The sequence below is a fragment of the Leopardus geoffroyi genome, chromosome A1 (genome assembly GCF_018350155.1).
Source record: "Leopardus geoffroyi isolate Oge1 chromosome A1, O.geoffroyi_Oge1_pat1.0, whole genome shotgun sequence".
Classification (NCBI taxonomy): domain Eukaryota; kingdom Metazoa; phylum Chordata; class Mammalia; order Carnivora; family Felidae; genus Leopardus; species Leopardus geoffroyi.
In genome coordinates, this window is record NC_059326.1 from 223,848,670 (window position 1) to 223,861,729 (window position 13,060).

At 34.7% G+C, this 13,060-nt stretch overlaps 1 protein-coding gene across 7 annotated transcripts in view; it reads left to right on the plus strand.

The window, feature by feature from the left end:
• CDH18 (cadherin 18) overlaps positions 1–13,060 on the plus strand; it is a 1,006,396-nt gene that overhangs the window by 956,147 nt on the left and 37,189 nt on the right. For all 7 annotated transcript variants that reach the window (XR_006702407.1, XM_045441405.1, XM_045441423.1 and 4 more), the window contains one exon: positions 9,727–9,848. Coding sequence is in view for 6 of the 7 variants with exons in the window: in XM_045441405.1 (XP_045297361.1) it covers positions 9,727–9,848 (122 nt within the window). In the remaining variant the exon portion in view is untranslated. The remainder of the gene's footprint in view (positions 1–9,726; positions 9,849–13,060) is intronic.

Genomic DNA, 13,060 nt, shown 5'->3' on the forward strand with positions numbered 1-13,060 from the left:
TGAGTAAATTTAAAGAACAAATATAATTTTCAAGCACACAGAGCAAAATATAGTAACCATTAATGACATACTAAACCACAGAGCAACTTAAAACCTGTGTTGACACAAGCTATATTTTCTAAGAACCACACAATCAAGTGCTACAAGGCTGGGTTGCATGCCAGTCAGTAGGGTGAATGGATGGACACTTGAACAAACAGATGAAGACACAATTATGAATCTGGCTCGCGAAATGAAAGTAAACTTATCTACGTCACAACGAATCAAAATAAGTAATTCTAGTACGTAGAAGACAAAAATGAAACTTGAACTGTTGGTTAACACACTAAGACTTTGGAATAGAGAAAGTTTTATGAAAGCACAAATTTCACAACTCATAAGGGAGACATTGATAACTGAACTATGAAAATTGTCCTTAGTTAGAAATTAAAACATAACTTGATATAATGAATGAAAATGTGTGTACATATGTGGGGCATGTGTACGTTATGTATACACACATCTATCTCTGTTAATATTTGAATAAATTTAAGTAATTGTATCAAATGTTTTCCAATTAGAATTACAATATATACCAAATATATTGATATATCAAGTATGTAATCAGTTTAAATAATAAATTGAACACCAATTTAAGAGCCCTTACCTCAAAGCAATAAGCTTGAAATACACTATTACATCCTCAAACAATAAGCTTGAAATACACTATTACATCCTTCTTTATTCCAACCAGAGCTCATTAATATTGAAATTTGTATTATTTTGTCCCTTTCTTTTCTTTATCGTTTTACCAAATATGTTTTGGACATTTATATTTCCATATTTATGTATATAACTACATCTTTGGTACATGGATATTATATATTATAAATGGGTTAATATTACATTAACTTTTTTTTAAATCAGTGCTACTATGAGATCCATCCAGGTAAAGAAATACAGCCGAAGTTATTTGTTTGTTTGTTTGTTTTTGTTTTTTTTATCTTTACTATGATGAAAAAATAAATCTTTTTTAATCTGTGCTTAAAAAGTCCAATGCATTTTGATTGTTTTCAGTTTTTATAGCTTCATGTATTATTGATACTGCTGATATAACATATCCTGTACATGTTTCCTATTGTAAATATAAATCTTCTCAATATATGTAATTGGTGCACATACCAGGAGCATATAATATATTCTTCGAAGTAGTCTCAAATGTTTTTCAAAGAGAGAATGTTTAACATGTTTATAATAAATACATATGATTGACCCAGAATTTATTATGCTTCTTTAATATATGAGTTAAAGTCCTTACTTAATATTTTGTTTAATGCAGACAAATTCCACCCTAAAATATGTTTGCATTCAGTTCCGAAATTATATTAACTGTCCTAAAGTCTCAGCTTGTGTGTTACTTGAAATTGTAAACATTTAAGAAAAGATGTTTTAATATCTTTCTATGAATCTGAACATACTTTAGGGAATTCTTTACTAAACACAAGGTAACAAAATATTAACCTATCTGTTCTTATATATTTAAATTTAAGGTTTTATATTTTCTTCGGTGGTTTACTTTGAGTAGTATTTTATATATATGATAAGATGTAAGGGTTGGGGCGCCTGAGTGGCTTAGTTGGTTAAATGTCTGACTCTTGTTTTCGGCTCAGGCCATGATTTCACAGTTTGTGAGTGAGTTCCAGCCCCTGGAACTCTGCACTGTTGGTTTCTGCACTGGCAGCACAGAGACTGCTTGGGATTCCTTCTCTCTCCCCCTTTCTCTCTGCCTCTCCCCTGCTCACGCACACCCTCTCTGTCTCTCAAAAATAAACATAAAAATAAAAGTCTAAGATGTGAGGGTCAAGTTTAATTTACTTCAAATATGAGTTTCCATTTGATCGACTATTTGTTATAAATGCTCTTATTTCTCTATTTAATAATTGTGTCAGGGTGCCTGTGTGGTTCAGTCAGTTAAGCGTCTGACTTCAGCTCAGGTCATGATCTTATGGTGTGCGGGTTCGAGCCTCACGTTGAGTTCTGTGCTGACAGATCAGAGCCTGGAGCTGGCTTCAGATTCTGTGTCTCCCTCTCTCTCTGCTCCTCCCCTGCTCATGCTTAGTCTCTCTCTCTCTCAAAAGTAAACATTAAAAAATAATAAAATAAATAACCTGTTAATTTTGTCCACTAATAGCTGACCATTAATGTTTTGATTAATTTCTGGACTCTCTTTTGTATGTACCATTAATCATATCAGCAGATAATGATATGATATGATATAATATAATGTAATATAAAACACACACACACATATATAGTCTTATGCTAATACCATGGTCTTGATTATTGTGGCTATTTAGCAACACTTAAAATCAGAAAGTACGTTCAGCATCTTTCTTCTTTTTTCAAAATTGTTTGGGCTAACTTAGGACATTTTCTTTTTCAGGTAAGTTTTAGAATCAGCTTATCAATTCTTCAACAATACAAGCTAGAATTTTTATTCATATTGCATTGAATCTGTAGTTCAAGTTTAGGAGAATGGATATCTCAAAATTATTGAGCCTTTTATCTATGAACATAATGTATGTTTCTAGTTATCTAAGTTATTTTTTTATTTAAAAGAAAAATGTTTAATGTTTATTTATTTCTTGAGAGAGAGAGAGAGAGAGAGAGAGAGAGACAGAGCATGAGCATGAGCAGGGGAGGGGCAGAGAGAGAGGGAGACACAGAATCTGAAGCAGGCTCCAGGCTGAGCTGTCAGCACAGAGCCCAATGTGGGGCTTGAACTCACGGACCGTGAGATCATGACCTGAGCCAGAGTCAGATGCTTAACTGACTGAGCCACTCGGGCACCTCTACGTATTTTAAATTTATGTGACCAATATTTATAGGTTTTGGCATGCAGATATAGAGCATATTTTATGTGGTTATATTTTTTCACATTATATAAATTTGGTATTTGTTTAAATGTTTATTTTAATTGTTATTGAAATAAATATAAGCTAGTGGCAGTAGCTTTTTGTAGATTAGTTGGTCTTTTCTACATGGATGTTCATCTGTGAAATATAGATTTGTTTCTCACTTTGCAATTGACATAACATTTATTTCTTTTTCTGTCTAATTGCTTTCACATGATTCTCAGGAGAATTGCTGCAGGATGTATCCCTGCCTTTTTTCGTTTTCTCTGATCCTTAAGTTAAAACATTCATCTTTCAGGGAGTCCCGGTAGCTCAGTAGGTTGAGCGTCCGACTTTGGCTTAGGTCATGATCTCACAGCTCGTGAGTTCGAGCCCCACGTGGGGCTCTGTGCTGACAGCTCAGAGCCTGCAGCCTGTTTCGGATTCTGTGTCTCCCTCTCTCTGCCCCTTCCCCACCCATGTTCTGTCTCTCTCTGTCTTAAAAATAAATAAAACATTAAAAAAGATTCAATCTTTCCCTTATAAGTATGACAATTGTAGGTTTTGTTATACAATTATTCAGGTTGAGGAAACCTCTTCTCTTCTTAATCTACTAAGTGTTTTTTTTTCCTTCTTAAAATCAAATACAGGTGTTATGTTTTGTTATCTCTTTTCTGCATCTATTGAAATAATTATGTGTGTGTGGTGAATGATATTCATTGATTTTTGAATGTTAAACAACTAGCCTTTCCTCCCTGGACTATATCCCATGTGGTTATGATGAATGTAATATCAAAGCTAGAGGAGGTCTTGGGAGCTTAGGCCTCTCTCTTCACTCAGGAAGCATAGTTCTTCACTGTCTATTTTCAGTTCTATATTTTCAGTTCTATAGCCTCTATATAAGCAGGTTAGTCTGGTATCATTTGCTATATCCTGGCCAAAATCCAAAGTTTACTTCCTGAATTTCTATTTCAAATCCTGATAAACTTGTCTTTGTAATTATTTCATTTATTTAAATTATTATACCAAGTGATGTCAGATATGTGCGTAATGGAATCAGGATTTGTGCAATTCAAGCTTAAGTTTTCCTAAGACTTGATAAAAGTGATTTTAACTAACAACAACAACAACAACAACAACAAAGAGTTGTCATTTTGGAGAAAAATAAGACTATTATAAAATTTCAGGGAGTTTCATTATAATGCTGCTGTGCTTAAAACTTCTTTGAACATATTTTCATGTGCTTCCTTCACTTGGAATAAATTCGGAGCCCATAAATGCTGCAGTGAGTGGGATTTCTTTCAAGAATGGTGAAGTTGAACCCCAAGCAGCAGATCTATGCTCAGAGATAAGGCCTTATCTGTATCTCACGGTTTAGAGATCGGTGAATGATTAGATATTCAGATATCTTAATACAAATATTTGAAATATATACATATGATTTTCATTAATGATGTCGTGTGTTAACGGATTTGCTGTAATTAACGAACCACTTTCATATTCTGATTGTATCTGATGAGGAAAAATTTATTATCCTTTCATTGCTCACCCCCTTAAAAATGCAAAAGGATGGTCCATTCTATTAGTGAACTAATCAGAGTGGCATGCACGTATCAGACTTTTCAAATAAACTCACTGGATAGAATGGATTGTTCCTCAAGTCATGGAAAATTCTCTAAAAATCATAGTATCAAGCTTGCAATTGCATTGAAATATCCTACGCCAATACTTTGACTGAATCCCTATCTTCATGGAGGGCATTCTGCTCATGGAGTTGCATTTATATTGGCATTACATGAAGCATGGGTGATTTTTTATAGTGTAGTTCCTGCTGGAATGCAAATCTATAGGATTGCCAGCATGCTGTAAGTTTTGTTTCTGTTTTGTTTGTGATCTTCAGAAAGGATTCAGATGTGCGGTCTGCTCTCTCAGGATCAGTGTTCTAAAATTTACATGACTTTGTTAATTGTTTCTCAGAAACACAATTTGGGAAGTCAAATAACGGATAACAGGTTAAGTAATCAAAGTATAGAAATAATAAATACCTTTACAAATTTCACGTGCCTAAAGAGTGCTGGAAAAGGGGATTCATACTTAAATTCGTCTGATTCCAGTATATTTACTCTGCCATCACAAGACTTAAAATTGAAGAAACAAGAAAAAACAGACACAGACTCCTAAATACAGAGAAAGAGCTGGTGGTTGCCAGAGAGGAAGAAGGTGTACGGGGTGGGGTGGGTAGGCAATATAGGTGAAATGGATTAAAAAGTACAAACTTCCAATTATAAAATAAGTCGCAGGAGTGAAAATTCAAGCCCGAGGAATGTAACCACTAATATTATCATAACTTTCTATGATGACAGATGGTAACTACAATTATCCTGGTGAGCAATTTGTAATATATATAATTGCCAAATCACTTTGATGTACGCCTGAAACTCATGTAATATTCTATGTCAATTATACATCAATTAAAAACAGCAATTTCTAGAAATAAAGCATGAAGACACAAGTAATAATAGCAATAACAGAAACGTTGCATTAAGAACTTCAGGAACATTATCTAATTTTTGCCAGAGAAAAATGCTTCTAACACACTTGAACATGTACACATTTTATAGGTACAGTTATTGTCATTTGAAGGGTAACATACTAACTCAAGGGCCATGGGAAATAAGAAAGAGGAACCCAAAGGCACCTGCCAGTTTGCTAATTTAGAAGTAGCTAATTTTATTATTGAGCAGAAAATACCAGAATATATGCAGGTAGGCTACAAGCGGCTACAAAACCATCATGTGTTTCCAGCCTCTAATTATATGGAATTAAAGGCACAGTTTTTACAAATCATCCGACAGTTAGTAAATAGACAGCAGTTATTCGATTTGCATCGGTAATGACAGTAAGCTTACTCCAACGTTCTGTGTCTCATATCTCTTCATCGGTATCTCCTGTGGTTGCCGTGGCATGGCAGGGCACACAGGTCATTAGTCCCAACCACACTAAGCTTAGAATCCATTCAGCTTCCCCACAGAACACAATCTGTCATTTGTCTGCTGCTGAACACTATGTTTTTCACCATTAAGGAAAGGAATAGTAATTATGCATTGAATTAATAAAGCAATATTTGGTAAACACAGAGTCCATTTCCATCTAGAAGAGTGGAGTTTCCTGAACTCTGGTATGGAATGAGTGCAAGGCCATTCCAGTCCAGAGGACGTCGTGAGCAAGACAGAGTGGGGACAGTGAGAAGGCAAAGGCTGAAAACAATCAGACACCTAACTCTTTTGTTGTAGGCTTTTCTCAAGATGTAGTCTTTCCAGAATCGTCTCCTACAAAACAGTTGTTTTTATCCCTAACTACACTAAGCTTGCTTCTAATTCTGCCTTCTTGGAAAATGAGCAGAGAACTATTTATGCAGGGACAATTAAGGCTGCTGATACTAATGATTAGAGCCAATAAAATTATTCTTGACTCAGATTTCTAAAACAGATTGCTTTGGTCTGCTCTTAAAAGGTGAACAAGTACCTAGTTGGGAAATAAAATAATACAAGAGAAAAATCAGATATGACATCTAGAAAGTAAGAGAGATATTTACATAGTGACAATAGTATAGCCACTGGTATCATATAATAAGCCTCGTAAATTGTAGAGCAAGGATTCTTTACTGTTCTCCTCCATACAAGTCTGAATAATGTTAGTAATTATAAATTTTAGGATCAGCTTTTAATTCTATGAACATTGGGATTTTCAATAGGTTACATTGAATATACACATCAATTTGCTTTTTGTTAAAGTTTATACTCTTTTGAGAGAGAGACCAGGGGAGGGGCCAAGAGAGAGGGAGAGAAGATCCCAAGCAGGCAGCAGAGCCTGACATGGGGCCTAATCCCACGAACCTTGAGATCACGACCTGAGCTAAAACCAAAAGTCCACACTTAACCAACTGAGCCACCCAGGCACCCCAATACGCACATCAATTTGGAAAGGTTGGTTTTATTTGTGTTATTTTTGTCTTCCTAACCACACACGTGGTATAGCTCTTCATTTCTTTAGATCTTCTTTAATGAAGTCTAAATAAGTTAAATAAAACACTTCAATAAAGTGTTTGCATATAGGTCTTTCATTTACTTTGTTAGATTTATTTCTAGTTTCCTTATAGCTTTGTTAATTAATTCTAGTTAGTTTTTCACCATTAAGAATAATGTACGCTGTTGTTTTGTTGTTGTTATTTGTTTAATGTACCCTTAATCAGTTGGAGAGGGCACATTTCAGTTTCTAGTTCACTGAGAGTTTTTGTTTTTTGTTTTTGTTGTGATTTGTTTGTTTTGTTTGTTTCATTGTGTTTATAATACATGGATATTGTGTTCTAAATCTTGGTTTTTCCATATGTGTTGAGGAGATTATGGTTTTTTTTGTTCCTCTTTTAATTCATTAACTTTTTGAGTAATTTTTGTGCTTTTTAAAATGTCCTTCCTCATTTCTTCCTCTGCATTTTCCTTCCTTCCTTCCTTCCTTTCTAACTTCCTTCCTTCCTTCCTTCCTTTGTTTCTTCTTTCCTTTAATGCTAAACTAAGCAAGCATGGAACTAAATTGCCAGATATATATAATTTTTACACACCAGTGTCTTGTTTAGGCCGTTTACACCTAAAATCTCTTATCAGTGAGAGTGTCTGGGATTGATACCAACATTTCACAAGCCATGGAAAACAAGCTTTAGGGTATTTCCTTCTTCCACTGTTTTCCTGGAAAGAGATGTGTAAGACTGCAATTGCCTGTTTCTTTAATTTTAGATAAAATAACCTAGATGATATTTTTCTCTTTAGAAAAAGTATTATTTTTTTAACACTTGTTTATTTTTGAGAGGGGGGAAGGATCAGAGAGAGAAGGAGAGAGAATCTAAAGTAGGCTCTGTGCTGTCAGTGCCGTGTGTCAACTCATATATCTTGAGATCATCACCTGAGCTGAATTCAAGAGCCAGATGTTTAATGGACTGAGCCACCCCTAGAAAAATATTTATTTTTATTTTGAGAGAGAGAGAGAGAGGGAGAGAAGGCAGAGGGAGAGGAGCAGAGGGGGGGCAGAGGGAGAAAGAGAGAAAGAATCTTCAGGAGGCTCCATGCCTAGTGTGGAGACTGACAGAGTACTTGATCTCAAGACCATGATATCATGACTTGAGCCAAAATCAAGAGGTGGATGCTTAATAGGCTTAGCCACTCGGATCCCCAGAAATAATAATAAATAATAATAATAATTATTATTATAATATAGTAATGTTAATTATTGTTATGTTAATAATGTTAATGTTAATAATGTATTATTATTATTATTATTAAAGCTTATTTATTCATTTTGAGAGAGAGACAGAGAGAGAGAGAGAGGGAGAGAGAGAGCACAGGCAGGGGAAGGGCATAGAGAAAGGGAAAGAGAGAGAATCCCAAGCAGGCTTTCTGCTGTCAGCACAGAGCCTGACATGGGGCTTGAACTCAGGAACCATGAGATCATGACCTGGGCCAAAATCAAGAGTTGGATACTTAACTGACTGAGCCACACAGGTACCCTGAAAAATTATTTTTAAATGAAATTTGATTTCATTTAGTTATTGTGCTCCTCCTCAAATTTTCTATTCCTTTTAAAGCTACTGCTGGCACTTTTTATTCCATGCATGTTCTTACTATTTTCAGTATCTTCTCTCTATATATATGTATATCCATAACCCCTTTTTTCCAATATAGTTAGTTTTTGCCTTCTCATGTTCTGCTTTGATAATTTATAAATATGTCTAGACTTTGTCTTTTTTAGTAGTCCTTTTTTACATGTATTAGTCTATTTTTTTTTTTTATTTTGGAGTTTTTAAAGGTAATGACAACTATCAGCAATAAAACACATATATTTAGTTTTCCGATTATTAATCCTGTATTTATAGCTCTAACATGTAAATAAAACCAAAAATTTGTCTTTTTCTTCCATCTCAGAATTAATAAACTTACTAAAAAATGGGAAGATTTTTTTTAAAAATATGTGTTTAAGACATATTTTAGGGTATTAACTATAATATTTTTATATCTACCAGAGTTGTATATTAGTTCTATGGTAAGTTCTGATTTAAATTATTATTTATTTCTCCCCAAATACGACTTAATATCACACACTGCATGCATTTTTTCTATAAGAAGAAAATTATCCTGGGGCACCAGGTGGCTCAGTTGGTTAAGTGTCCAACTGTTGATTTTGGCTCATGATCTCAGAATCATGAGACTGAGCCCCATGTTGGACTTTGCACAAAGCGCAGAGCCTGCTTAAGATACTGTCTCTGTTTCCGCCCCTTTCCTGCTCATGCTCTTTCTCTCTCTCATTCAAATAAATAAATACACTTTAAACAAAAGAAGAAAATTATCATTTGTGTAAAGAAATTGTACTTTTTATTTTCCCCGAGTTTATTTAGATTTGAAACCCTGAACTTTTTAAACATTATGTATTTTTTTTTTTTTACCAACTGCGATGCTTTTCTTAGATTAATGATGAAACCAATTGTTCATCCCTCAGACTCTGACAGCATACAATGAATTCTGACAACTTTCTCCCACTCCAGTTCCTGAATAACATGTAATTTCCTTGATATGACAAAATATCATTTTAGCATGCATGTCATGCCTTGGTGTTCATTTTTCATTTTTCATTTTTCTGTAAGTTAATGAGTTCTCGCAAAGAGTGCCATCATAAAGTTGTCTTTTGCCAAAAGTCCTGTTGCAGCATATGGAGATGGCGACAAGCTACAATAGTAGGGAGGTTTGTTTTAAGCCAAGCCTCCAAAGTGTGCATAGAAATACTAAATATATCCCTGTGTGTTTTGCAGACAATCCTGGTTTGCTGAGCCATGTGACAGTGGGTATTAGAGTTCTGGATGTCAATGACAATCCACCCGAACTTGCCAGGGAATATGATATTGTTGTCTGTGAAAATTCAAAGCCTGGCCAGGTAAGTTAATTGTTTCCTTCGTATCATTGAGATGGAAGAAAAGCAAGCAGCTCTCTTTCTATTATCTTTATATATAATCCTCAAAATCCTTCAGTGTTATTTTTGGGCTCAGTGGAAATAATTTTATAAAGCTTTATTTTAAGTACCCAATAGATTTTTTTTTGAGAATCCTTGAAAATGAATTTTCTCCAGATCTCAAATGTTACTCAAAAAATGAACTCATTCGTACATATATCCATCATAGAATTATATTGGATGCTTTGGGTGAAGCCCTGTATTAAATTAGAAGGAAACTGTGAACTTTCCAGTCCTATTGATGCTGTGAGCCTAGATTACAGAGAAGGCACTTGTTGGTCTACTTTGGAGGGCCTGCAGGAGTGACATGTGTGTGTCCATTGAGTAATATTGGTACCAAACGATGTTAGGTTTTAACCACATGAAGAGAACCTATGTATGAAGGGAGTACGGACAGTGGGGGAAGTTAAGAAGAACCTGGGTGGCGAGTCCGGATGTAGCATGGCAACAGGCTAAAGGAGCACTGTGATTCTGAAGGGAGACCAGTGGGGCTGTGGCACATAAAGTAAGCAGAGGTCTGGCAGGCGATATGCATTTGTTTTTTTTTTGTTTTCTGTTATATAGCAAAGTACACAAACTTAGCATCTTAAAACAACTCTTATTTATGACCTCAGAGTTTCTGTAGGTCAGATGTCTGTTCATGGCTTAGCTGGATCTTTGCAGGGGTCCTTCCCAAGACTGGAATCAAGGTATCCATCAGGACCATGATCTTACCTGAGGCTTGAGATCATGGCTAAGCTCACCTGGTTATTGGAAGCGTGTAATTACTTTCAGCTACAGACCTCAGAGCTTCAGGATTTTCCTCAGCTCTTGAGTATTACCTGGAGTCTTGACATGTTGCCCCCCGGTTCTTGCTCCGTGGGCTTCCCTAATGTAGCCCATTTACTTCATCAAACAAGTAGGAAGAGATCTGCTAAGTCTGTTGTCAATCAGTCTTATAAAATATAATGTAGTGCAATACAATCAGGTGAATAATATATCAACATTTTTGCCATATCTGTTTCTCAGAGGCGAATCACAGGTCACATCCAGACTTCAAGGGGAAGGGATTACATGGAGGCATGAATTCCATGAGCAACACCTTAAAGTTTGTCACAGGTGAATCCAGATAGAAAAGGTCTAGGGTCTAGGTCCAGCCGAGTCATCTGTTCCCCTTTATTGTCTTTGGTAAACCAGAATGACTCTAACTATATTGTCCAGACCTACTTTAAATCATTTTAAAGCTTGTCCTAAAATTATACTACTGAGAAACATTGCCTATTTTTTTATAAGGCCCAATCAATACTGTGCGAAAGTAATCATTGCTTATGTTATCAATGCCCTCCTGAGAAGGTATTTGTGTATATATAAATGAACAACTCTATTTTCCATGTTCATGCACCACAAGAAAATTGGAAAGTATGATAAGAACAAAATGGGTGAAAAGTATATCCTGAAGTACTTACAGACTATATAATGTATTATATTTTAATCATATTATGTTAGAATATAACAGTAATTAATATATTATATAATGTATAGATAATATTTTAAGATGATCACTTCAGATAGTTAGGTATTTGTCTATATCACCATTTCAAAAACAGCAAGGAATTTTATGATACAGATATATAATGATTTATTTACTAAACCCTATTCATTGTGTCAGAAATGGGTGCACGCATCCTAAAATTATTTTCTTAACATTCATTATAAAAGTACAATTAATGAGAAAAATGTTAAACTTTCAAGTGGAAATTTTAGATTGTAAAAGATAAAGCCACTGAATGTGGACTCTCAGTTCTTGGTAACAGAAGATTAGCCATACCTGAAGTGAAGATTAGGCAAGCAGGAATTAAAACTACAATAAGAATCTGTATTCCCAATACTGTACTCTGGTTTTGTAAGATGTTCCTAGTTGGGAAAACTGGGTACATAGCATCTCTCTGTGTTTCTTAGAACTGTATATGAATATGTGACTACCAAAAAAAAAAAAAAATAGAAAATTTAATTTAAAGTAAAAATATTTTAAAAGATATATATATATTTTTATTTTTTTAACCTGTATTCACTTTTGAGAGACAGAGTGTGAGTGGGAGAAGGGTAAAGAGAGAGAGGAAGACAGAATGAAGCAGGCTCCAGGCTCTAAGCTGTCAGCATAGAGCCTGATGCGGGGCTTGAACTCATGGACCATGAGATCATGTCCTGGGCCGAAGTTGGACACTTAACAGACTGAGCCACCCAGGTACCCCTAAAAGATAACTTTAAAAGAATAATACCAAAAGCTAATTTTTCCACAAGAAAGATAAAACCCAGAAAACAATGGAAAGATAATTCCCAACAGTGGCAAAATAATAACTGGCAGGCATGAATTCTTTTTTCTACCAAAAATATCCCTCAGAAATAAAGACAGGAAAAACTCATAGTTAGGACAACAAAATGTGAAAATCCCATCCTGTAAGACACAGTCTCAGAATTATATTGGCTAAAAACAGGAAAATAACTATACTGGTAAGTTTAAGTCATAAGGAACCTCCAAGACAAAATCAATCAGTAAATATATTCATAAAAACTCAGTTATCAATGAATGAATAGAAATCAAAACATTTTCTGGAGTTTAAAATATGCGTCATACACATGGCAACAAGGGATCATAAGTGAGAAAGACACACAAAGTTAAAATATTCTAAACTCCTTAAATTTGGGATCCTTAAAATTTGAGAAATTGATAAACTACGATTTTATAACAGATTTTGTATGTCCACATTGCATGCTCTAACCTCTAGATTAACTAATAAAAATAGTAAAAAGAACATGTAACCAACAAGCTAATGGCAATTGTAATAGAGATACTTAATACTAAAGACAGCAATGTTTACATTTCTATCTCTTGATCTTAACTGTGTTCATGAAAATATTTGTTCACTTTAAAATAGTTTGTATACTTGCCAAATTGTTGCAGGTGATTTTATCCTGCTGGATTATATTTTACAGTACAAAAATATAGGGGAAATAAAATTTTCATATACGAGCTATTTTCAAGGATTCTAGAAGTCTATTTTATTTTTTTCATGTTTGTTTATTTTTGAGAGAGAGAAGCACACAGTTGAGAGTGGGTGATAGCAAGGGGTAGAGAGAGAGGGAGACAGAGAATCCCA